The sequence below is a fragment of the Taurulus bubalis genome (assembly GCF_910589615.1).
Source record: "Taurulus bubalis genome assembly, chromosome: 2".
Taxonomy (NCBI): Eukaryota; Metazoa; Chordata; class Actinopteri; order Perciformes; family Cottidae; genus Taurulus; species Taurulus bubalis.
In genome coordinates, this window is record NC_136590.1 from 6,237,217 (window position 1) to 6,263,212 (window position 25,996).

At 42.9% G+C, this 25,996-nt stretch overlaps 2 protein-coding genes across 2 annotated transcripts; one reads left to right on the top strand and one right to left on the bottom strand.

The window, feature by feature from the left end:
• The first annotated feature begins 1,490 nt into the window (after positions 1-1,490).
• On the top strand, positions 1,491-19,124 carry col1a1b (collagen, type I, alpha 1b). Its single transcript, XM_079237293.1, has 51 exons — positions 1,491-1,689; positions 3,279-3,473; positions 4,010-4,035; positions 4,213-4,248; positions 4,986-5,078; positions 5,512-5,580; positions 5,688-5,732; positions 5,877-5,930; positions 6,201-6,254; positions 6,418-6,471; positions 6,571-6,624; positions 6,731-6,784; positions 6,889-6,933; positions 7,055-7,108; positions 7,222-7,266; positions 7,429-7,482; positions 8,279-8,377; positions 8,483-8,527; positions 8,618-8,716; positions 9,027-9,080; positions 9,178-9,285; positions 9,557-9,610; positions 9,783-9,881; positions 10,003-10,056; positions 10,166-10,264; positions 10,484-10,537; positions 10,663-10,716; positions 10,805-10,858; positions 10,956-11,009; positions 11,120-11,164; positions 11,277-11,375; positions 12,238-12,345; positions 12,840-12,947; positions 13,162-13,215; positions 13,345-13,398; positions 13,492-13,599; positions 13,796-13,849; positions 13,968-14,021; positions 14,115-14,276; positions 14,390-14,497; positions 15,261-15,368; positions 15,478-15,531; positions 15,647-15,754; positions 15,849-15,902; positions 16,028-16,135; positions 16,257-16,310; positions 16,527-16,634; positions 16,724-17,009; positions 17,094-17,284; positions 17,413-17,655; positions 17,802-19,124. The coding sequence occupies exons 1-51, from the start codon at positions 1,608-1,610 to the stop codon at positions 17,946-17,948; spliced, it is 4,356 nt and encodes a 1,451-aa protein (XP_079093419.1). The 5' UTR covers positions 1,491-1,607; the 3' UTR covers positions 17,949-19,124.
• Positions 18,560-24,984, bottom strand: sgca (sarcoglycan, alpha; the record flags this gene model as incomplete). Its single annotated transcript, XM_079237255.1, has 11 exons — positions 18,560-20,292; positions 20,397-20,423; positions 20,507-20,686; positions 21,473-21,499; positions 21,698-21,906; positions 22,775-22,943; positions 23,024-23,222; positions 23,309-23,375; positions 24,336-24,487; positions 24,576-24,704; positions 24,948-24,984. The coding sequence occupies 11 exons, from the start codon at positions 24,982-24,984 to the stop codon at positions 20,286-20,288; spliced, it is 1,203 nt and encodes a 400-aa protein (XP_079093381.1). The 3' UTR covers positions 18,560-20,285.
• Between the last annotated feature and the right edge of the window lie 1,012 nt (positions 24,985-25,996).

Genomic DNA, 25,996 nt, shown 5'->3' on the forward strand with positions numbered 1-25,996 from the left:
CTAGCTAGAATGTTATATCTACTGCTTGTGTTATTTTCCATTGAATCATTACCTTTTCTCAAAATAAATACAAGGTCTATTTCAGAATTACAAAATCCCACTGAACCTTTGTGCTTTACAGACAACATAAAAGGCTATTGCATGATTTGATGAGTACACTAATGGATCATCAGTCGAACATGCATTTGTGCCTGAAGTAAATGTCCGCAGCTAAAACCCGGACAGGTTCTTTGCATTGAATGTCAGAAAAAGAAGACAACATCAGAAAGTAAATGAAAGGTCAACCCGGGCCATACTGCAGTTGTAGAAGCTGCAACGTGTCCACACTGTAACCAGACTGCTTTGTGGATCTGCCAAATTCTCTTCTCTCTCTCTTTCTCTCTCTCTCTCTCTCTCTCTCTCTCTCTCTCTCTCTCTCTCTCTCCCTCCCTCCCTCCCTCCCTGACTCTAACATCATGGCCATGCCTCTTTTGGAATGGGTCGATTTTTTTTTACAGTTTGTTGTACATGCTTTAAAACTCATTTTGGATTCTGGATTACTTACTTAAATAAAACAAAGATTAAAGCACCATTGTTGGCTGACATTTTATTTCTTTGCAGGAGTAAGTGGGAGAGAAAGGGGTCAAATGCCTAATAATGAAGGATACATGTTAACATTTCATATAGGTAACACCTGTAACTGGATAGGGCTACAATGTGAGTGTGTGTGTGTGTGAAGTTATATTTAATCATTTATACATTTGACTTGCAGGTGCTTGATACTCAGAAGGTGGATATGTCCAGAATATAAATAAATAAATAAAAAACACTTTTCAGTTTGTTTGTAATACCTAATAACATGTGCATAAATGGCAGAAGCACTTAATTACTTCAAATTATCTTGGCAATATTACAGTGTCCATCTGGTTTGCTCTCCGTGCGTAAATTGCGCACGGAAGACATCATTCTGAACCCATTCCTTCCTCTTTAAAGAAACCACTGAGCCCAAGTTATCGTTACATTTAAGACATTTAAATAAAATAACTTCCTGTTCAACTGAAATCAATCCAGTCCTCAGCTGTTCAGCATATCCTTGATAAATTGGGGCCTGATGATTAAGGCTAAACTGAAGATGGTCTAAATGAAACCATTCAGCGTCCAGACGATAGACAATCAGCTCAGCGACACACTGTATCAGGTTAAAGACTGAAAAGACAAAACACCCTAAAAAAAGCCCCAATTAGGAAAGTCCATGGTGAAGCAGAAGATGACAAAAACACGTCTGAACGGTGGCGAGCCGGCGCGTAAATGTTGCCTGTCCTCATCGTCCACGTTTGAGCTGAAACGTGAACTTGTTTGACATGTTTGGAGACGGCCCCCTCTCTCTGATGAAGGAGGGACTCTGTGACTTGAACATGTACAAGTTATCTGGTGCGCACGAGACCTCCCCCAAAAAGTTTAGGCATATAAAAGCCAAGCTAACTCATTTGTTTAGGCAGTAGGGAGTTTCTGCTAGGGTCTGGATTTGGAGTTACACACACCGGACCCTATCCTGTATGAGTGGTGTCTGAGGAGAAAAAAGGATTCCCCCTTCTATCTCAAAGAATTTGCATGTCTAATATTTAGACATGTTCAGCTTTGTGGATATTCGGTTAGCGCTGTTGCTGAGCGCAACAGTGCTTTTGGCGAGAGGTCAAGGAGAGGATGATAGTAAGTATCCTTTTCAAACATTGCTTTGAGTTGTTTTTGGGGACTGTGGCAGCCTCGGGATGTTGGAGAGCCCGCAAAGGATGCTGAGCAGTTTGCTGGAACTGAACGTCCTCCCGTGCGCATGAGATTGTGAGATGTGTGTTGCACAGTGAGGCGTTTTGGTGTTTTTTGTGTGTTTATGGTTGGGGGGGGATAACTGGAATCGAATAGGAGCTTGTATAAGGTTTTCTCTATTGTTTGCTGCTCTCACTGACGTGCAGATACACGCTCCCCTCAAACCTTGAGGGGAGCAGCTGCACTTTCTCTGATGCACAGTGACAGGACATGAAGTTCAAAGAGAGTTGAAGCAAAGCACGAGCATAAAACAAATTAGAAAATGGAAAATCCATTTGAGAAAGTCTTAATTACATTTAGTCTGTAGAGTAGTTTTTGCGATTTTGAGCAAAATCGCATCCCAGGTCACAAAGATGTCTGCAGACTTTTTAGCACTTGGATTTTTTTCTCAGTAGTTTTAACATCAATGCATTTAAAAAGTGAGCAACGTTTTTAGGGGGACCAACCCTGCTTAAGTGGAGACTTTTGAGATGTTTTACTGTTAAACTTGTGCACAGAAGCTTCATACGAATGTCAAACTGACTCAAACAACATCATTATCCAGTTTGTTTTAAACTTGGTTTGGTTAGTTGGGGGAAAAAAAGACAATGGAAAAATCGCCTAAGCCTGACGTCGACAGTGAAAAAAAGTCTAGACGTCAATTAATCACCAGGCAGAAAGAAGGGTGCGGAAGATCTCGTTTTGGAGGTGAACAGCGCCGCTCAGTGGCCAACACGGGAACTGCGCATCCATCCTCCAAACCACGGTCCTCCAACCTCCAGAGGCCCAACCACACATCCGCCAGCCTGAAAAGTGATTAGGCCCAGTGCAACTTTCCACTCAAAGTTTTTGAGTAGAAAGTCTTGAGAAATGTCTGCTCAGAAATGTTGTATTGTGACTTTTGCTATATTAGTCCTGTTGCATGATAAGAACCTCTTACCGGGCCCAAATAACTTCAACCTCCTGTTTATGGACACTGGTGTTATAATATACACCTGCTGATAATCACTCACTAAACATCAGATTTATTTTTTATTTCAAAAGACTCATTAAAAGCGTGTTTCTGTGACTTTTTCCGCATCTTGATGAAGTCATAATCCAGATAAAATGACACGTTGAAGAACGGAAAGAAAGGAACGGAATGTAAGAAGAAAAAAAAGTCTGAGTGCCAGAAACCAGACCTGATTACCTTCCAGTTTCAAAACTGAAAGAACAAACACGTCTACATGGGGAAATTCATACATAACCATTTTTACTGAATATTATGTTGCTTTGCAGACAGAATCTGGTGTCTGATCTGAGCCTAGTGGCCACTTCTGGTTCCCATGCACACCTGTGCAGGTGTAGCCAAGTCTCACCTAAACCTGACCACACATTGTACACAATTCAGTTTACTGATGCCAAACCTAATTCATCAGAGATAATATCATGATGTTCGCTCTCTTTTTTTGGGATGTTTCTTCTTACAAAAATTCACCATGTCTTTCTCCTCTCAGGCACATTTGGCAGCTGCACATTAGACGGACAGTTGTACAACGACAAGGATGTATGGAAACCAGAGCCCTGCCAGATCTGCGTCTGCGACAGCGGAACCGTCATGTGCGACGAGGTGATCTGCGAGGACACATCCGACTGCGCCGATCCCATCATCCCAGACGGAGAGTGCTGCCCTATCTGCCCCGACCTCGATGGTACTTCACCTTCATCCTCCCCTCACCAATTCTGTGGTTTAATTAGCTTTGTGGCGCCACCTAGTGCCTCCCACCTCACCTCTGACCACCCATGGACTCGAGGCCTTAAGCCTGCCTGCTCTCCTGAGGATTTTCAGAAGAGAATCGCGTTGGATTTACCTTTTGTTCGTTTCATTTTCAATATGCATTCTTTTAACTGAGGATTTCGACCTGCTCTTTTGGGGGAAGTCTTGCACCGTTTATGTAATTTCCCAACGTGCCTTCCTGTGCGGTGACGCTGCAGGGTGCAGCAAACGTCACGTCTCCCAAAACAACATTCACATCATATATCTTAACTCCTTTTCCACGACAGAAAACATTAAGAATCCAATAAAAATGTAATTCTATAAAAATGCTGTAATCAGCCCCGACTCCCTGCCTGGATCTGCTACTTAAACATTTAACATTATTTTGTAAATGCCCAAAGTTCTGAATGTGTCTCTTCTAAATGTTCAAGAGGTGTTGACGTTTTTTCTTTTTCTTCGTTGCTTCTGTAGGACCCCAGGTTCCAGGAGAGATTGAGGTACTTAGCCCTTTAAAAATAATATGTGTGATTATAATACATGTCTCTCTTTGGCGATGCTGGCATGGCCTGGCTAAGTTAGTCAGTTCACCTGCTGGTATTCTAGATGCTGCACTTTTTAAAGTCTGGATGAAACATTGCATTGTGGCTTATCCCCATTTCTCTGTCTGTCCGTAGCCAGAAACAGGAGCTGTTGGCCCCAAGGGAGACAAGGTAGGTTCACTCACTACTCTCCTTTTTATAATAACTATTGCATATATTTCCCGTAAGGACAAAAATAAATATTAATTTTCTTGAGTATGATTATTTTCATTCACAAATGCAGACTGACAATGTGTCCCTGCTGTGCTGTTTTTTTGGGGAATATGGACTTATTCAGTACAAATCATGCATTGTTGCTGCAATTTGGTTTATTTTTAGAAGATTTTTTAAGATTTTTAGGCACAGTATTTTCTTCGTTTTACGTTTAATTAATCGTGATTGATGAAAAGGAACACAGTTGTGTTATGTCTTTGATGAGCTGATTGACTCCATACAAACTCATCTAAATAATGTTCAGGCTGCTATGACCTAATTGTTCTTGATGACCTTTAATAATTAGGTCACAAGGTCAACAGGTCATCAAAGGTTGAAAGGTCAACAGGAATTGATTGATTACTATTGAATAACATTTATGATAATTGGGGAAAACACAACTTGTAATTGAACACATTTTCAGCCTTTTTGCAAACGTGCGTGGTCCAAAAGCACATTGCCACGTTTTCACTCAGTACAGCAAGTGGAAATTACAGATATATGCAGTGTAACAGCGTAATTTGTTAATATAAATCATCATTTCATTATTTCAAAGAAAAGACTAGTCGACTTTGATTGGGTTATAATCATGTCTGCATTGAAAGAATTAAAATTAAAACTAGTGAAGAATATTGCTAACCTTACTTTCTCTGCAGGGTCCCGCTGGTCCTCCTGGCAACGATGGCCTGGATGGACAGCCTGGTTTCCCCGGCCCAGCCGGCCCCCCTGGCCCCCCTGGCCTTGGCGGAGTAAGTACCTCCATGTCCCGACATCCAGGAAGTCTCGGATTGCGTTTTAGAAAGAAATTATCCTTTATTACAGATGACTCGACTCAGTTTACAAACAAGATAAAACCATTAAAACCATCCTAAAAGCATGGTTCTGGAGAGAAGAAACTAGGGATTTTTATTTCAGCACCGGGTGTGCAGACAGCTCCCTGAGCCTCAGGTTTTAGATCTGGGGGGAAAATGCAGAATATCTCGGGTCGATTTGACCAGTTTATGAAACACGAAGCGTTTACAACATTTTACCTCTATATGTGATCAACAGGAACAAATATATTGCTCCTCTGCTTAGATAGAAACATTTACACTGTAGCATGTGATTCACTGACCTTTCAGGTGCTACATTAACTCTTGAAGCTCAGTGACTAATCTCACTCTTTATCTTCTCCCGGTACAGAACTTCTCTCCTCAGATGAGCTACACCGACCACTCCAAATCCAGCGGTCCAGGTCAGCCTGGCCCAATGGTATGAAGGCGTTGCTCTTTCTCAGTCTACCTCTATTGCTAAAGCTCCTGTTTGGGGCTAAATATGAAAGAGAATCTAATGGATTTTTGTCTCATCTTCATCAACAGGGTCCCGCGGGTCCTCGTGGTCCTTCTGGAGCCCCTGGATCCTCTGTAAGTATTCCCTTATTCTCATTTTGACAATAATCTTTCCTCAACATTTCAACAAAAGATTTAAACCGGGCTACTCACCACAGATATGAATGCATAAACATTAAAGACGACATTGTGCTAAATATCTGTTGTTCTTGTCATCAGGGTCCTCAGGGTTTCAATGGCCCCCCTGGTGAGCCCGGTGAGCCCGGAGCCTCTGTGAGTATACCAAAAGTTCTACTAAATAAACAATGTTTCTCCTTATTTGTGATGAAACCCAGAAATCTGCATGATTCCAATTTCATTTTATGTATTGGTTTTGAAAACATGTTACTTCCTGTGTTCTACTTCCTGTTGTAATCACCGACACACACCATGTTGTAAATGCCCCCTCTTCTTTCCCTTCAATGATAGTGAATATTAACACATTTACAATGCACATATATATTAAATTGGCTGCAAATCCATATTTTTATTGTTGTTTTTTAGGGTGCCATGGGTCCTCGTGGTGCCAGTGGTCCCGTTGGAAAGAACGGAGATAATGTAAGTGATTTATTGATTATTTTTATCCCTGTAAACCGAAGGAGAGATATTGAATTGTTCCTTCTGACACAGCACCGTTTTCCATGTTGCTCTGAATATCTTACTGTGTGATTCATGAACTGCCTGAAGGATACTTACTAACCTCTCTGTGTGTCTTCAACAGGGTGAGGCCGGCAAACCTGGTCGCCTCGGTGAGCGTGGAGCCGCTGGCCCTCAGGTGAGTGATGCCCATTGAGGGCAACGGTCGGGAGACGGTCAGCCGGTATCATGCCTCTGGGACTTAGTTATTAACTCACCTCTTGATTTCCTCCTGCAGGGAGCTCGTGGATTCCCAGGAACCCCCGGCCTCCCCGGCATCAAGGGACACAGAGTGAGTTTGGACGAGCATTGATTACAAAAAATATATAAAAAATCGAAGTTTTCAACTGCTGATGTTGTCATGAGCGGTGACCGACCCTGATTGATCTTGTGCACAGGGATTCAGCGGTCTGGATGGATCTAAGGGAGACGCTGGACCCGCTGGACCCAAGGTAGGATTGCAGGATGTGCTGTGAAGCACATATAAGCCGGAATTTCAACATAAATTGAACCAAAACTTCACTCTGAACCAAATCCCTTCTGCATTTGTCTACAGGGAGAGTCTGGTTCATCTGGTGATAACGGTATCCCCGGCGCCATGGTACGTTTTTGTCTCATCTCAGTCATTTTATTGACACGTACATCACACTGATTCATATCGAGAAAAGGGAATAACAATGCCGAGCTAATATTGTCCTATTTTTTTCTGGGGTCTTCTCTAGGGTGCTCGTGGTATTCCCGGTGAGAGAGGTCGCCCAGGACCTCCCGGCGCTTCTGTAAGCGCTGCCATTCCTCTCGTGCTAATAAGACATATGTGATTTGAGTCCATACTTTGATACAAATATGAGTCCTGCAAACCACTTCAATCTGGTCTCCTCTTCCTCTGCAGGGTGCTCGTGGTAATGATGGCAACACTGGCGCTGCTGGACCCCCTGTAAGTATTACTTTTGGGAACGTATATCACATGTAACATTGTGTGGTGACATCATTTCCCAAAGCTAAAATGAAGGGTTTTGATGCTACGTAATTAGCATTCCATCAGATTTACAATTGTCTTGGTGGATGTTTCGCTAACTTCTCTATTTTTATTGTTCAGGGATCTACTGGACCTGCCGGTTCCCCTGGATTCCCCGGTGGTGCTGGTGCTAAAGTAAGTCTCCCAATACATTTTTCATACGCAATAAATCAGTTTGTTTTTATTGTATCGATTGGGTTTCTTGTTTCATATGTTTGTCTTGCTTTTATTGGGCCTTCTGTTGTTATATCGCCTCTCCTTTGTCTGTCAAAGCACGACGTAAACTCTTTTTTTCCAAGGTGCTTATGAATAAAGTCATTAAAGTTATTATTATTTGACCACATTTGGGGACATTAACAGTCAGAACAAGCCCCTGTCCCTCTACTTCTGGCTGGTAGTCGATGCTGAAACTTTTCCAATGCCGATTCCACATGTAACGGATCAATTCTCTCCACTTTACGCCATCAACCATGAAGTCAGCATGGCGTAAAACAGAAAAAAAGTTATAATTGCGTCTCCAAGGTGAACACTGTAGCCACCAGATGGCATGAGCAGACCCCTAATAGCAGCCTCCTGCTGCTGCATCCCTCCTCTCTATTATATATCCTGTAACTCACCCCCACGCAGGGGTTATTTTCAGAAACCGGGCTATACATACATGCAATGAGCCAAAGTGCAAGCTGTATTATTTCGACTGTAAGACTGTAAATGTATTTCCCACGAGTATCAATAAACTCGGACGACATACCACAGTTTTACAGACTATTACCGCATCTTTACAATGTAATGTAATGGTATATTTAATCTAAACAAGTTTGGTGTTGACGTGCCAAGACGGAATATTTTGTTTATGATTTATAATTGATTGTATTTAGAAAACGTACGATATTTCGGTTGCCGGTTTCTGAGACGTTGTTGCTTCCCTCCACAGGGAGAGACCGGTGTTGCAGGAGGCCGTGGAAACGAGGGACCCCAAGGAGCCCGTGGTGAGGCTGGTAACCCAGGACCCTCTGGAGCCGCTGGACCTGCTGTGAGTCGAGACCGGACTTAACGATGTCAAATCCTTTTCACATGAGCGAGGACAAATGAAAAAATTGAAATGCAATCCGGTGCTAAACACTTCCTCTCTCAACAGGGTGCCCCCGGATCCGATGGCTCCGCTGGAGCTAAGGGTTCTCCTGTAAGTATATCATAACCCACACATCACGCTGATGCCGCTTGAATCCTGCTACGTGAAGCGTTCTGACACCCCGACTCTCCGACCCCACAGGGTTCTTCCGGTATTGCTGGCGCTCCTGGTCTCCCCGGCACTCGCGGTCCTAGTGGATCTCAGGGATCTGTTGGTGCTCTTGGTCCCAAGGGTAACAATGTGAGTAGTGCTGAAATGAGTTGTGTGAAATCTATTTTCCTCTCATAACCACTGTATGAGATTATTTCAAGGTCTCCCATAATACTGATGCGAACAATATTTTATATATATTTTAGAAACACCGTCATAGTATAAAGAACACAGCGCCATGTGTATAAAATCACGTATTTAGAATCGATACATAATTGCAATACATATATTACGCAATACTCTAATATTGGTATCAACCCACATTCTCCTTCAATGTAACAGAGACTTAACAGCCAACATTAAATGTGTGTGTGTGTTTTTTGTGTGTGTGTGTACACAGGGTGATCATGGACTCCCTGGACCTAAGGGAGAGCCTGGTACCAAGGGAGAGCCTGTAAGTTTCCCAATTCATTAATTATCCATTCTGTGTGATTGTATTTCTTTGGGAATAAGTGTTTTCTAATTACCTTTATCTATAAAAACATTTCCAGGGCCCCGCTGGAATTCAGGGACTTCCTGGCAACTCTGGTGAGGAAGGCAAGAGAGGAGGACGTGGAGAGCCCGGCGGCGGTGGACCCCGTGGACCCACTGGAGAGCGCGTACGTTCCTTCTTCTTTCACATGAACCTCTGTTGGACACCATTAGGACATCGAGAAGAACAACACACTTGTATCATGTTACCACGAGGAGCAGCCGTGATGTCACATCTCCCCATCACTTGTATTACAATAATGCTACTCATGCTAATCAATGTTCTTAGAAAGCCTTCTCCACATTTACAGTACGCTAAATTCCCAGGGGGATTCACGACTCGAAGTTTGAGCATTTACACCACAGTCACTGACATGGTTGGCGTCTCTGTTCCTTCAGGGTGGACCTGGTGCTCGTGGTTTCCCCGGTGCTGATGGAACTGCTGGCGGCAAGGTGAGCATCTTACCAATGAGTTGTCAAACGTGGTTCTCACGTCAGAAAACCATCACAGGACACAAGCAGATATTTAAGTGTTAAGGAAATGAATCCTTCCAGTTAACCGGAAGTCATTTAGCTCATGAACTTCAACCACTTCCCCTGACTCTCGTCCCCACTTGTCTGACAGGGAGCCCCTGGTGAGCGTGGTGCCACTGGAGCAGTTGGAGCTCAGGGAGCCACCGGTGAGGCCGGAATCGCCGGTACTCCTGGTGCACCTGGATCCAAGGTGAGCTCGGCAACATATCTCCTTCTGTTGAGCTCTCTTTAATCTCACGGCGCCATGGAATACACTCACCACGTGACTGTTGTTCGTCTTCATACTCACCGGATGGCCTTTCTCTCCACAGGGTGTGACTGGTAGCCCTGGAAGCTCCGGACCTGATGGAAAAGCCGGACCTTCTGTAAGTACCGAAGTAGCTGAGCATGCACCCAATGCAACGAAGAAGAACTGCAGCTTGTAAACAAGCCATTCCATCATGGTCTCTGAGAATCTCTTCTGGTGATCTTTAGGGTGCCACTGGACAAGATGGACGTGCCGGACCCGCTGGATCTACTGGAACCAGAGGACAGCCCGGAGTTATGGGATTCCCCGGACCCAAGGGAGTCAATGTGAGTTAACGGCCGCACTCATTTTGTTTGGAAAACGCAAAAGTAGATCTTTCTCAGAAGGTGCATTTGAGAGGATCCAGTCATATACATACCAGGCAGTTGTAGAATATGAGACCGCGATCAATAATATCTATTTTTGTGTTCAGGTTTAAGAGGAAATACTGATGCAAAATCCCTTTTACGGCAGATGTAAGTGTGAACTTTGCTCTTTTTTGAAAGGGTGAATCTGGCAAGCCTGGCGAGAGAGGTCCCGGTGGTCCTACTGGTCCCGTTGTAAGTACTAACTATACAAATTCAATTCTACCAGTGTTAACAATGTTTTCTATCGAAATGAAAGTGCCAAAAAATTGCACTAAAAACAGTCAATAATTGTTTTTTGGTCATGCTTTTGTTCACAGGGCGCTGCTGGCAAAGACGGTGACGTCGGTGCTCCCGGATCTTCCGGTGTCGCTGTATGTATCTCGTTAAACTGAATTCAAACCATAAGCATGAAAGTGTCACCGGGTTTCTCATCACTGGGTTCGCTCCTTCCTTTTTCAGGGACCTAACGGAGAGAAGGGAGAGCAGGGACCCGCTGGCCCCAACGGATTCCAGGTAGGTCCTGAGAGCGCTGCCTTTTCGTTTTTGTTGAAGTCCCTCTGAGCCGTTGCCACTTGCTTAACCCTGACATCTACCTCTCCTCCTTGTGCAGGGCCTCCCTGGACCCCAAGGTGCTACTGGTGAGACTGGCAAGCCTGGTGAGCAGGTGAGAGTCACACTGCCATGCACTATGTATTTCAGTTACCTGTCGTTTTTTGCTTTCTCACGGGAGATTCCTTCATTAAACTTTTTTCCTCCTCTCCTTCTTTTGTTCAGGGCGGCCCTGGAGAAGCTGGACCCTCTGGCCCATCTGGATCAAGAGTGAGTTCATCCTACATTTCAGAAACAAAGCGTTGTCCTCATCCATGGTGAACACTGTTCCTCGGGTCTGATATTGGTCATGACCCTTGTGTTCCTTCTTCTTCTTCCTTAGGGAGACAGAGGTAACCCCGGTGAGCGCGGTATCAACGGCATCGGTGGCCCAACTGGAAGCCGTGGTGCTCCTGGACCTAGCGGTAATGATGGAGCCAAGGTAGGTTAAAAAAAAAAAATGAAAAAAGAAAGAAAAAAGCCCTCTTGAAGGTGAAAAAGTTCACAAACAGTTCTTGAAATAAAAAATAATCTAATGTCAGTAACAATGTCAATTATCAACAAGTGTACAAATACCAATATATAACAGGCAAGTCATTTTTCATTTTGTGCCGAAAAAATACCCCCTTTTCTTGAAAAACACCCAATATGTCATACAACAAGTAATACACAACATATGAATGAATCACGATATAAGACAGCTATCCAGCATTACAACACTGGATAAAACATTCATCACACTCCAGGGAGCAAAGGTCATCAAAATCTAAACTTTTAGTCAAATATTTATCTGCTGTACCACCTCCTTATTTTCATATTTAATGAGGAAATATGTGTGAAGCCATTACAGTGGACCACCAGTACTAATATCAATTATTGTGCAATATTTTACACTAATTCAGATGTGCTGGAAGTTCATTGATCAGTGATGTGATCCGGTGTATGCCGGCTTCAGGATATGAAACACTTCACATATCCATATTCATACACATCTAGCATGGCCAAATGAAACCACTGACATGACTTTTCTTTTCTTTGATATTGCTAATCACACATGTGCACTTTCATGTCCTCATATATATACATTTGAAGGGCAGGTTTTCTGTTTTTCATCCCACACTTACTAACATCCATGAGTTGCAACCATGAATAGCAGCTTTACTTTTGAGGAACCGACATGAAACCGTGTGCTCACATAACATTGTTGTCCACTGTGTATTTCACATTTCAGTGGGTGGTTCACCTGCAGCTGATTGAATATGATCAATAGATGATAATGTGTGTTTTTCTGTGTGTGTGTGCAGGGAGAGCCCGGTGCTGCTGGTGCCCCCGGTGGTCAAGGATCCCCCGGTATGCAGGGAATGCCCGGTGAGCGTGGATCTAGTGGTCTGCCCGGTGCCAAGGGAGAGAGAGTAAGTATCACACCCGTCCTGTATGTCTATTGTGTCTATATGTTTATTATGACACCAAGCAAACTGTTTGATTCACCGGTCATTGTAGTATTTACAGAGCTTAAGGGAGAGAAAACAACCCATTGTGTTAAATCACCTGAAAGGCCATTGTATTCAGATATTTAGTGGATGTTTCGGGTTAGAATTACCCTAAAGATGGGTTATTATGGGTGAACACGTGGCACAATGCTTTTTTATAAACTTAAAAGCAAGAATCAACCACACCTTAAATGTCCACATTTTGTGAGACAGGAAGGGAGACCAAAGTAATGATGCAAATATGAGAAAATAAAATACTTTTTGCAGCAGTCAGGCTGTACAATGTCTGTGATAATTAGTCAAAAGTTAAGCAAGTGAAGAATTGTCTGAATTGATCAACCGAATCAAATTGAGTGACACAATTGGGTTCTTTAACCTGAATCCGGATGTGAGTTTAACAAACGTTCTCTCTTCAGGGTGATGGTGGAGGCAAGGGAGGTGAGGGCGCCGCCGGCAAAGATGGTGGGCGTGGTATGACCGGTGCTATCGGAGTCCCTGGACCCCATGGTGCTCAGGGTGAGAAGGTGAGACCAGGTTTTAACCTCCACATATCAGTTATCCAGGTGCATGGTCTTTGTTCGCATGTGTTTATCGACATTAAATGGAGTCACATCTTTCAGAAATGTCCGTCCACTTTTTAAATTTGGCTTATTGGCATAATGTTTCTGTGGAAAGACTCCAGATATACAAGTTTAGGATGACTGTTGACCTGTCCGTCTTCTCCACGTCTGGTTTTAGGGTGAGTTGGGAGCCGTTGGAGTTGCTGGACCCACCGGTCCTCGTGGTTCCCCTGTGAGTACCCTTGATCAAGGACTAGGAAACAAACCTTTTTACTGGATTGACATTGACAGGCACAATGTGATGACAGGTGTTGTAAATGTAGATGCAATCATGACCTAAATGTCTCCATTACTTTAACAGGGCGAGCGTGGAGAGGCCGGACCTTCCGGACCTGCTGGATTCGCTGGATCTCCTGTAAGAATCTCACACGTTATATTTTAAATGGATATCTGGACACATGGAAGCACGTCGTGTTGAACTGTTTCTTCTCTTGCCCTCCAACCTCAGGGTGCTGATGGTCAGCCTGGTGCCAAGGGAGAGTCTGGTGACTCTGGACCCAAGGGAGAGGCTGGTGCTTCTGGACCCGGCGGACCTGTTGGAGGCTCTGGCCCTCAGGTAAGCCCACGTGCCACGCAAATGCATTCTATCAATGAAATCATGGAAAACACAAGCCAGTGTGACAACTTCTTAAATTTTACTTTAATAAATCAGTACTTTTATTTCATTATACATGCGTTTTATGAATTATTTTCATATGATTATGTGTATTCCCATATTGTAAAATAACTTCCTGATTGTTTTTTATCAACAGGGACCTGCTGGCCCCTCTGGACCTAAAGGTGCCCGTGGTGGTGCTGGACCCCCTGTGAGTATCCCATCAAACATGCAGGATTTTGTAGGATTAGATGCCACAGTAATGATGATGATGCTGAAATCAAGGATGCTGTTTCAAGCTGCCATCTTTGTTGTCTCTCTGTGTGTAGGGTGCTACTGGTTTCCCTGGACCTGCCGGCAGAGTTGGACCCCCTGGCCCTCCTGTAAGTTTCACCTAGTCTACATAACCAGCAGTAATACCTGTGCTGTTTGTACATCCCCCATTAACTCACCTGAATCCTCTCCGTATCTCTCAGGGATCTGCTGGAGCCCCCGGAGCCGTTGGACCCGTCGGCAAAGACGGAGCAAGAGGAGGCCGCGGTGAGACTGGCCCCGCTGGTCGCCCTGGTGAGATTGGCGCTGCTGGACCCGCAGGAATCGCCGGAGAGAAGGGATCTGTTGGCTCTGACGGAGCTCCTGTGAGTTATAATTATGCAATAGATGGTCTGTCATCTTAAGCTTCAAATGTCCCACAGTGGTTTGTTTTGTATAATGCACCTGCTGACTGAGCGCTGTGTGTCCTTCTCTGCAGGGTACCGCAGGTAGCCCTGGACCCCAAGGTATTTCTGGACAGCGTGGTATTGTGGGTCTCCCTGGACAGCGTGGAGAGCGTGGTTTCCCTGGCCTGGGTGGACCCAGTGTAAGTATTCCCCTTGATCCCATAGACACTCAACAACTGAGCCAAAACAGACTGATAACATCAGACTATATGAGTCAAAAAGAAAGAAACCTGCATTCTTTCTACTGGCCATCAGGGGGCGACTCTTCTGGTTACAAAAAGAAGTCTGATTGTACAGAAGTCTATTAGAAAATGACTTATTTATTCCCTCAGTAAACATTGTAAACATGAGTTTATGTCTCAATCTCTAGTTTGAAGTCTTCTTCAATACAGCATGATGTTCATTTAGTAAATGATGGTCCATTTAGAGTCTAGTAGACCATAAAGCAGGGTATGCTTTAGGGCGGGGCTACAAGGTGATTGACAGGTCAGAGGTTTTTGTCTTGACACTTTAACCCTTTCATAGTGTTTTGTAACACTTTTGGGCTCCTTAAAATGTCTTATTTAGCTTTGGGTTGCACTTAGCTCCGCCCTCTCGCATCACTTCTGGTTGCGAATAAACAAAGATGGCGACAGTCAAAACATTTTGAAAATGGCTTCAAAACCGTAGTCCACAAACCAATGGGTGATGTCATTGTGACTTCTTATTTACAGTCTATGTTTAACCTTTTTTTTGGTTTCCGATCAAGCCCTATTCACCAAAACTTCTCTATTTCTGAACTGTCTCTCAAACGAAATCACACACATTTAAGTCATTCAATGAGATCCTCTTTTAAAAAGCAATGTAATCATTTTCCCTTTGCTGAGCTTCTCCTGAAAAATGGCCTCTCTTGTTCCTCTTCAGGGTGAGCCTGGAAAGCAGGGATCCTTTGGACCTGTTGGAAGCCGTGGACCCCCCGGACCTGCTGGACCCCCTGGACTGTCCGGTCCTTCCGGAGAGACTGGTCGCGAGGTACGGGACCTGTAGAGTACTTGGACAGCTGGGTCTCTCACATTTCTAATGCATTCAGTGGCTAACGATGCTGTTTTGATGGTTGACCGTCCTCGCTGCTCTTCCACAGGGATCTACCGGTCACGATGGCGCCCCTGGTCGCGATGGAGCATCTGGCCCCAAGGTAACCCTCCTCCTCTGGATCCATCATTCCCAACCTTCAGTACAGCATCGCTTCCCAATAGCAACTAGCTTTTCGCTGCTTTCGCGTTGTCTCACTGGAGATTTGCCCCCTATAGGGAGACCGTGGAGAGAATGGTATGTCCGGACCCCCTGGACCCCCTGGTGCTCCTGGAGCCCCCGGATCTGCCGGCCCATCTGGCAAGTCTGGTGACCGTGGAGAGTCTGTAAGTCCTCTTCCTGCTTCTCTGGAAATATGTGACAAAAGTGCAGATAACTTTTCATTTGATGAGATTTGTTTTCACCCTCTCTTCATTTCAGGGTACCGCTGGCAATGTCGGTCCTGCTGGCCCTGCTGGTGTCCGTGGTCCCGCTGTACGTTTGTTTCATCATCACATAACAATGCATCCACAACATAAATACGCATAATATTTGAGATATTGCTACAGTCTTGTGTCTTGATCAGTTGAGCTTGTTGACCTCCTGTTGTTGTCATTCAGGGCCCTGCTGGTGCCAAGGGAGACAGAGGAGAGTCCGGTGAGGCTGGAGAGAGAGGACACAAGGGACACAGAGGATTCACTGGAATGCAGGGTCTGCCCGGCACATCTGTGAGTAAAACATTTACTTATTCATTTTTAAGTGGTAGAGTAGCGAACAATCTCAAGTTATCTCACTTCACAATGTAAACTGTCTTTCTTAAATGCGTAATATTTCATATTCACTCTCTAGGGTGGCTCTGGAGAGAGAGGACCTGCTGGCAACTCCGGACCCGCTGGACCCAGAGTAAGTACTTTTTATTTATTGACTCATTTTATCCATACAATATAAAGTAACAAGAGAACATGCCATCACATGCGCATCATATATAAATCCAAAAGCAGAATTTTGACCTGAGAAAACAAACAAACAGACAAAATATGAAGAATAAGAACATAACAGAGTGAGCATGAATTGTTTTTTTCCCCCTCATTAAGTGATCATGTTGCTTTTGCTCCACAGGGACCTTCTGGATCTAATGGCTCCCCTGGTAAGGATGGCATGAACGGTATGCCCGGACCCATCGGACCCCCTGGACCCCGTGGTCGCAATGGAGAGATGGGACCTTCCGTACGTTGCACTAGGATCTTTGTTTTGAGCAGCTACTTGTACATTCAGACACTTCTGCAGTTTGTAAACCTCTTGTGTCACCAAAACAGGGACCTCCCGGCACCCCCGGACCCGCTGGACCCCCTGGACCTCCCGGCGGTGGATTCAACTTCGCCAGCCAGCCCCTGCAGGAGAAGGCACCCGATCCCCTCCGTGGAAGCCACCAGTACCGCGCCGACGAGCCCAACATGATTCGCGATCGCGACATGGAGGTCGACACCACCCTCAAGACCCTGACTCGTAATGTCGAGACCATCCGCAGCCCCGACGGTACCCAGAAGAGCCCAGTCCGCATGTGCCGTGACCTGAAGATGGCCCACCCTGAGTTGAAGAGCGGTGAGCGCAGATCAGAGCCTCGGTGCAGCTTTTTAGAGGGAGATGAGGATGAGATTTAAACCGTTTTATGTTCCTCTGTTGCAGACCTGTACTGGGTTGACCCCAACCAGGGCTCCTCTCTGGATGCCATCAAGGTCCACTGCAACATGGAGACTGGCGAGACTTGCGTCTACCCCAGCGACTCCAGCGTCCCCATGAAGAACTGGTACCTCAGCAAGAACATCAGAGAGAAGAAGAACGTCTGGTTCAGCGAGTCCATGACCGGTGGATTCCAGGTAAGAAGTCAAAGAGAAAACTTTCCCGCACAAAAAAAGAAAAGCTCCTTAAAGCTGTTTAATATGTGCCATTGACAATCCAATGACAGTAAAAACATGTGCACCCTTCACCTCCCTCCACCACGCAGTTCCAGTATGGCAGCGAGGGCGCCGATGTCGAGGACGTCAGCATCCAGATGACCTTCATGCGCCTGATGTCCAACCAGGCCTCTCAGAACATGACATACCACTGCAAGAACAGCATCGCCTACATGGACTCCGCCACCGGCAACCTGAAGAAGGCCGTGCTCCTCCAGGGATCCAACGACGTCGAGATCAGAGCCGAGGGCAACAGCCGCTTCACATACAGCGTCAGCGAGGATGGCTGCACGGTGAGTTAAAACAAATATATATTTTGTACACTTTTCTAAAGAGAAACGAGAGACGCAGTTTCTTCTGCAGTTTCTTCTGCAGTTTCTTCAGCAGTTTCTTCAGCGGTTTCTGACCTTTATCTCCTTTTTTTTCTTCCTCTCCGCAGTCACACACTGGCTCATGGGGCAAGACAGTCATCGACTACAAGACATCAAAAACATCCCGCCTGCCCATCATTGACATTGCTCCTATGGATGTTGGTGCACCTGATCAGGAATTTGGCGTCGAAGTTGGCCCCGTTTGCTTCTTGTAAAAAGAACGAAATATGGACATGACATTGTTGTTTTTTTTCTAGCAGTCATCTCTAAATCTTTTTTCTATGCATTCAAAACTCATTCGGCTGCCATTGGTCCACATGCTTAAAACCACTCTACGGAAGACGATGTTTGTGTTTTTACAATCAAGTTTTTGGGACTGCTACTTCAACCAAAACCAACCACAAGGACACTTTAAAAAGAATCTTTTGTTTCCACTGGCAACAAGAAAATAATATATATGCTTGTGTAAAATTTCCCCCTGGAGATTGAGAAAAAAAAAAAGCTCCACACACAATGAAACACAGGTCACTTTTGCCATTTTTCTACCGCTGCGGAAGGACATTGAAAACAACAAGTGATGTGTACCATTTTTCTGGTGTTAAATAAATTGTAAAAAGTGTGAAAGTGTCTTCTTGTTCTACATTCTTGAGAGAGAGAGAAAAAGAAAAGAAAAGAAAACACCTGAACATTGCTCAGACACCAGCAAAAAAAAGAGAGCCCAAAACAAAGAGGCTCACCTCCATTGCAATATGTAGATGGATACCTCATCACAAGAAGTCGCAACCTTTTTTTTTCTTAAACGAAAAGGGAATTTTTTACACAAGTCTATTGTGGGGAAATCCAAAACATTCAATGGTGCTATTACCATTTCAAAGAGGTCCAGTTATTGGTGTTTGACGGTGAAACTCACCGTCATACTGTAATTATTGCCACTAATGCCTGCAGAACCTTTGGTGCTACTAAATTGACTCATTGTCTTGTTGTCTATGCAGGGCAATTGTTTTCTTCTTAAGTGTTCTGAAAAGGTGATCACTGCAGATGTAACGCATGCCATCATGTCTTTGTACATAAAAGCAAGTGACTCTGGTTCAATATCATTTCCCTGCACATTTGTTCAGTGTTGATCCCTCTGTCTGTTTGCTCCCCTTGTGGAAAAACTCCTCTTCACTAAAACCCCAAAAAGAAAAAAGAAACAGCACACATCTCCCACCCTGTTGTTAATGTTGTTTGTTGATGTCTTTCGCGAAGGGTTTCTTAAAAAAGAATTTGAAGCGGACCCACTTTCATGGTTTAAAACAGAGATTCTGTACTTATTTTGTACATGTATAATACATTGAGATGTTTTTAATTATTTTGGGTGCTGAAATAAAGCATGTGAAGTGGTCTACTCAGTGGCTGAGTTTTCACTGTCCTCTTTTGCAACTGTTGTGAAACTGAAATCAGGTGTTAGGAGAGGTAGTCCTCAGCTGCATTGCACATGTTCAGAGAGAGAGAGAGAGAGAGAGAGAGAGAGAGAGAGAGAGAGAGAGAGAGAGGGAGAGAGAGAGAGAGAGAGAGCAGAAGGCTATGCACCATACATTGGAATAAAGATGAAGTTCAAATAGGCTTCAGGAATCAACCGTTCCACAATAGTTGCACTGAGAACATTTCTATTAAGCAGCAGTGAAAACAAAGCCAATATCCAATAATCCAACCTGGCTTTTCTGTATCAATACACACACAATTGTTACTTTTTTTATTAAATCGGCCTATAAGTTCCTTTAGAAATCAGAGCTAGCACTGTATACAATGCAGCAATAATCAATCATTCATCAAACATGCAGTTTTAATGTCACTTTTTCCCCACAATCACTTTAAAATGGAGAACTGGATCTGCATGAGAATGAAGTTTGTTCACAGACCAAACTGATAACAAGAGAGGAGATGTGTGTCTGACCTCAAACCTCCCAGATCAGAGATCAGATGAAGATACACTGGCGACCCCTGGTGGAGGTCGAGTGCAACAACAGACAAATACAATGGAAATTCAACACAATCAAAAGGATCAGAAAACTGGTTTGACTTGTTCAGGTTTGACTTTGAGCCTCAGGCAACAGCTAAATACTAAATAAGACCCTCTGATTGAAACATCTTTCTTTTAATCATAAGTGATATAAAGAGAATGTGAAGACGATAGAGCAGTTCTAGATTAAAATGAATGATAAATTGTGTCATGGGCAAAAGCTTAGCTTTCCTGCTTTTACAATGAGGCTGCATTCATTTGTAATATTTCACCTCTGCTTTAAACCAAGAGATGGGCTACATGTGGCGCCTGCATTTAGAAACCTTTGACATTTTAGGCTTTGCTGACAACAACAATGAAGACTGTGGCTTTTAATATGTTTTTATTAGTATAGAAAGATGGGGTAATATGGAAAATTATAAACGGCAAATAACCATTTGACAAACTACACTCTTATTTTATTCTAACGGCACCAAAAGAAGAGAAAAGAACATCATCTCTCACTGCAAATATCGAACCACAAGTAATGGCTCTTCATCCGTCGCCGTTCTCATTTCCTGCAAAAACAAACAATGTGTTGAGTCTGTGTTCCTGGAATCATCCATAATAATAATTTTTAAAAAGCACAAATTACAGAGCAGGACGAATGCAGCGGCTTTACCTGGGCAATGTGTCGCTGTATGGATCACTGAGAAAAAAGAAGAATTAAAAAAGAAGTTATTTAACAGTACTGATAATCATTTATGAAATTGATTATCTGACGATCCTCACTGCTGGGCCAGGATGAGGGGGATCCTGGGGCTGTCCGACTGCAGCGGTGGAGCTCTGTCTCCGGTCCGGCAGTTGAACATGGGCAGCGTGGACAGCGGCGGAGGAGCGGCGCGCTCTGCAGCCATGCTCCTCAGCTCGTCGGTGTTCCCGTGGATCGTGTGGTGGTGGTACAGCTGAATACTGCAGCAAACACAGCATCACAAGACGAATTGAATCACAACCAAAAAATGCTTCAAAACTTCTTGGTTAGGTTTTGAAAAAAAAATGGGAACGTGTATTTTGGGGGACATGGCTGCAACATCCATGACTTGTGTTTATCCATTTGTTTATATATTGTTCTATACACATTCAGATGGTCTGAAAGTGATAAAATAAGAGAAAACAAAGTCAGTGAGGAAGTTACTTAATAACTAATATGAAGTGGTGGAAGTAGAGTTTAGTATACCACGCTGTGAAAGTAGTAAAAGTCAGCAAAATGTATTTAAAGTGTGAAAAGTAAAAGTATTGATTGTGCAGTAAAACGTTCTAGATGCTGCATTAATGTGTGTGTTGCATTTGAACTCTAACTTTATATCCTGTTGGTTGGTTTAATCAATAGCAATGCACTATTATTATATAAGATCCTCAGATATTTGTAGCGTCGCTGTCCTGTGAGAACCAAATATATCCAAAAAGTCACTTTCATGAGCCCCGAAGCCATCCTTTTATCTTTGGGACGATGCATTTTGCAGCTGATCCAAGAGGCTTTTCACTGAGTTTATTTTGGCTGAAGAAGTCGTAGGATTTGCTCATCATGTAGAGGAGCAGAGAAACTTGGTTATTCACAGGACAGGAAAAGGAAGGAACTGAGATATAGTAAGCTGCATAAAACGGGGATACTAAGTGAAGTACAAGTACCTCAAGATGTCCCTTAAGTACAGTACTTGGAAACAGCATCAATCAGAGAACAGCGAACAATGTACTTACTGATTTGTTTTTGCATTCCTCTTCCCACTACGAATAAAAAGAAAAGAATAAAGTGTCACCTCCGTGTCACAGTTCATCAGGATCAATCAAAAGCTTTTGCTTAAAGGGCCAGTTCACCCACACAACATCCTCCCGACGCCTACTGGCGTAAGCGGGGGAAGTGGTTTTGTGTTGCCGAACTGACCCTTTAATTCATTAGTCAGTAGATTCAAGATGGATGCGTACACTCCCTCCCGTCTGCCAAACATGATGTAGGCCAGCAGCACACAGAGGATGATGGCGAGGATCAGAGGCACGATCACCGTCACGATGTAGTCTGGGAAGAAGTCTCTGCTCGGGGGAGACTCGGGAGGGTCGAAGTCTCCGCCGTCCTCCAGGATCCCCGAACCCACCGCGGGAGCAGGTGGAGCCGGCTCCCGCTTCGTCAGATCAAACTGCGGGGAAGGAGAAGGTCAAAGGTCAAGCGATTGCTGTTGGGATACGTTGTACACTATTAATCGTTTAAACTATATGGACACATGTAAAGGCCATGTGGTTGGGGTTGTGAGTGGGCGTGTTTTGCTTAATTATGTTTCCTTATTTTTATCATTTTTTTACTTTTTTAATGACGTCAACTTTTAAAGACCAAACAATTAATCAATTATATAAATCACCACTTGTTGCAGCCCAACTTACAGTTCAGGTCTCTTCCAGTGGGCCTCAAGATACATTGAGAGATAATTAACAGGATGATGAAAATAACAAATAAAATATGCACAGAATTATTCTCTCTATAATTTACTTTTTTTTGTGGAATACTGAAGCGATTTAAATCTTCAGGCCTTTAAAAACGCAAAATAAATAAATAAGACAATCACAAAATTGTATTTGTTGATTTTAAACATTTTACCGGCGTCACAAGTTGACACATCTTTGAGTTGCTTATTTTTCTCTCATAAACTGTGGGGAAAAAAAATCAATATTTAATTTGCAATTTGATAAAGCAGAGACAAGCAAAATTAAAAAATATCAGGTTAGTCAACTTTCCCCATCGTGGGATGAATTAAGGACAATCTAAGTGTATCTTAATTAAATGTCAAAATAGATGGAAGATTAATGGACTTTCCCTTCTAAAGAGGTGAAAGCATCAAGTATTTCACAAAAGAAAAGAAGAAAAAAGGGAAAAAATAAGTTATTGTCAAGTCTTATCCTCTAAATATTCTTGTCAAGAAACATCAGAAATAATACTCTGACATTTAAAGAGAATGTGCATGTAAACACTGCTTTGCTCATTCAGATAATCGTATATTTCCATTGCCTCACCAGCTCCGTCTTGCACCAGGTGATGCAGTTGCTGGGGATGTTGCAGAAGTTGCAGCCCCCCGGGATCTTGACCTTGTCTCCCACCGTGCACTGCTTTTGATGCTCCGTTGTCGTCACCCTCATGAGACAATCGGAGAAATACTGCTCCGACCCCACCTTCACGTACACACTGACAACAAAATCAGACGTCCATGAACCTGCCGTTACTCCAGAGTTTAAACTCCCAGCATCTCACATGACCTTGTTTACCCTTCATAGTGTCCCGCGAGAGGGAGGGGCACCCTGCCGCCTCGGTCGAGGGCGTTGGTGATATTGACGATGTCCAAGGCCTCCGTGTCCCAAAGCTTCTGTAAATCCTGCTTTATCTCATCCTGAACAGAAGAGGGCAGCACCTTCTCAATCTCCCGCAGCTTGAGGAAGAACTCTGCTTGATAGGGCAGCATCTTCTCTGTGAGTGACAGCGGGGAGGTTACTGTTGCACACGCCCGAATTTATCGACACGTGCATGTGCGATATGATCTAAATCGAGCATACCGGCGGTGGCTTTGATCACCAGTATGTGTCTGGCCGTTTCATAGCTCCGTTTGTTGATGGCGTAGATCTGTCAGAAGAAGAAAGGGAGCTCATCACATCATGGTTTTCATACAATTTCATTTTGTTTATGATGTTTGAGCCATGAAACAATATATTTTATTGTTCTTTCCGTCAACCCACCGTGTCTACTACTGCATTAGTCTTCCTACATTTCCCACAATGCCTTCTTGAGCCTGTCTTCATACACTGAGCATGTTTGATTTCCAGTGACATGACTTTATCTATATACATACTTGCTGAGAAAACTTGGTATGAGGCTTTATGTCTGTATAAGACCCATTTTGAGGTATTAATATTATTCAGTGATGTATACTACTGCACATACTTGTACTGACAAAGGCAGAATGTACATGTACATAGACTGTGTTATAGTTGTATTTTGTTTACATGTTTGCTGTATTTGCATGTATAAATTGATGAAATGATATATTTCATAACCTATAACTGGTCTGCAAAAATATTTTGAGTGATTTGTACATTTTAATAGACACTTATGATTAGCTTTATACTTTATAAAGAAGAAGAAGAAGAGTATCTCATGGGTCAAAGTCAGACTCCAGAGGGAAGAGAAAGACTGGAGGAGTGTTTCAAACCCAGAAGTGGAGCTGTAATCTGAGGTTACATCCCAAATGTAACATGTTTTCCAGCTATAATACATTCTGTTTCATTAAGATAAAAGTGCAACTTATCTCTTCTTCAAAGACGTCTTTCTTCCTGAATGTTTGATGCTGGTTCAAAAATGACAGCGTCAGAGAAAACCCTAAAGACCTTTTCTCTTGAGGGTCTGACAGCAGGACCTGACATTCACCACCGAAGCGTCAGAAAGCTGCACAGTCATCAGATTTGTCTGATTTGTTTGGCCCATTATCAAAAGGCACAGAGCAATGTACGAATATCTCTCTCTCTATATATATAGAGCCAAATGTCACGTGCAGCATGCTGACAGTGCTTCATGATCACTTCATACCTCGATTGTACTTTTCCCTGGAGACGTCGGCGTGCCGTACAGGAAGCCGTTGTCATACGGATGCCTCTGGGTGAAGCGCAGCCACTCTGGGAGGTCTGGAAACTTCTGCCAATTGCACTTAAAAGTCATGGGGTCATCGTACAAGCGCCCAGCTTTATAAAGAGGGGAAAAGAGACATCATGAAAAATAAATAAAGTATATTTCTTGTAAACTTATAATGACAGAATAAATGATTCTCACCGTAGAGTTTTGACAACGGCTCAAAGTCATTCTGGAAAGTCTCTCTCAGCAGCTCGTATGTGAAGAACTTCCCCACAGGAATGGTGACTTTGATCTCTGCACTGGCCTCAAACAAACTGGCCGCACAAACTGTGTTAAAGTGTAAAAAAACACACACATACACAAAAAAGAAGATATATCCGAATTGTCAAACAAAACCTTAAATGTGACGTTAAAATATGACAACACACAACCTCTGATGTTGAAGTCTTGGAGTTAAAGTCATACAATCCTTAGACTCAAATGTTAATAACACCAGACCTGGTATTGAAAACAGGCTTTCCAGAGTTGTTGTTAGACACAAAGTCAAACATTTTTAGGAATAAAACTCGCCTGTGAGAATGAAGACCCAGCTCCGGCAGCCTGCCATCTTGTTTTGGCCTTTGATTGACAGGGCCAAGCGGAGAGGGGCTCGGTCACAGCTAGAGACATGTCAGAGCTATTTATACCTCGCTCACCTCATAACATCCGGAGGGGCGTCTGTGAATGTGTGAGCGTGGGATAAATAAAGATATACAATCACATACTGAGGTACTTTAGAGGCATGGTATTTGTTTAATGTCTTAAGAAACTACGTAAGTATAGTGTTGAGGTACTTTACTTGAGTATTTCCATCTTCCGCTACTTTATACTTCTACTCTGCAACACATTCAGAGGGAAATGTGGCACCTTTTACCCAAATAAATTCATCTGATGGCTTCAGTTTTTAGATTAAACTTTGTAGATTCAGGGACTGTTCTGCCACATGAGTACTTATATATACTTTTATATATATATACATATATATATATATATATATATATATATATATATATATATATATATATATATATATATACATATACATACACTTCTTACTTCTTCCACCACTAGCATATAGTAATCTCTACATATAGTTATATATGTAATTTAAATATAACTTCTTCTACCACTGGCTTGAAGTAATCTATACATATACATGTATATATATATATATATATATATATATATATATATATATATATATATATATATATACATGTATATATAAAACGTAATAACTATATAACTTTAAAAATGTTAGAACTGAAGTGTTATAACATTTTTATACATAACAGTTCTCCCTCCACTGGCCTGTAGTAATCCATACATACAAGTTATGCTGTATATATATATATATATATATATATATATATATATATATATATACAGCATAACTTCTTCCATCACGGCCCTATAGTAATCTATACATATATTTATATATAATATATATAACTTCTTTGTCCACTGGCCTGTAGTAATCTATACATTGGTATATATATATATATATATATATATATATATATATATATATATATATATATATATATATATATATATATATATATATATATATATATAAA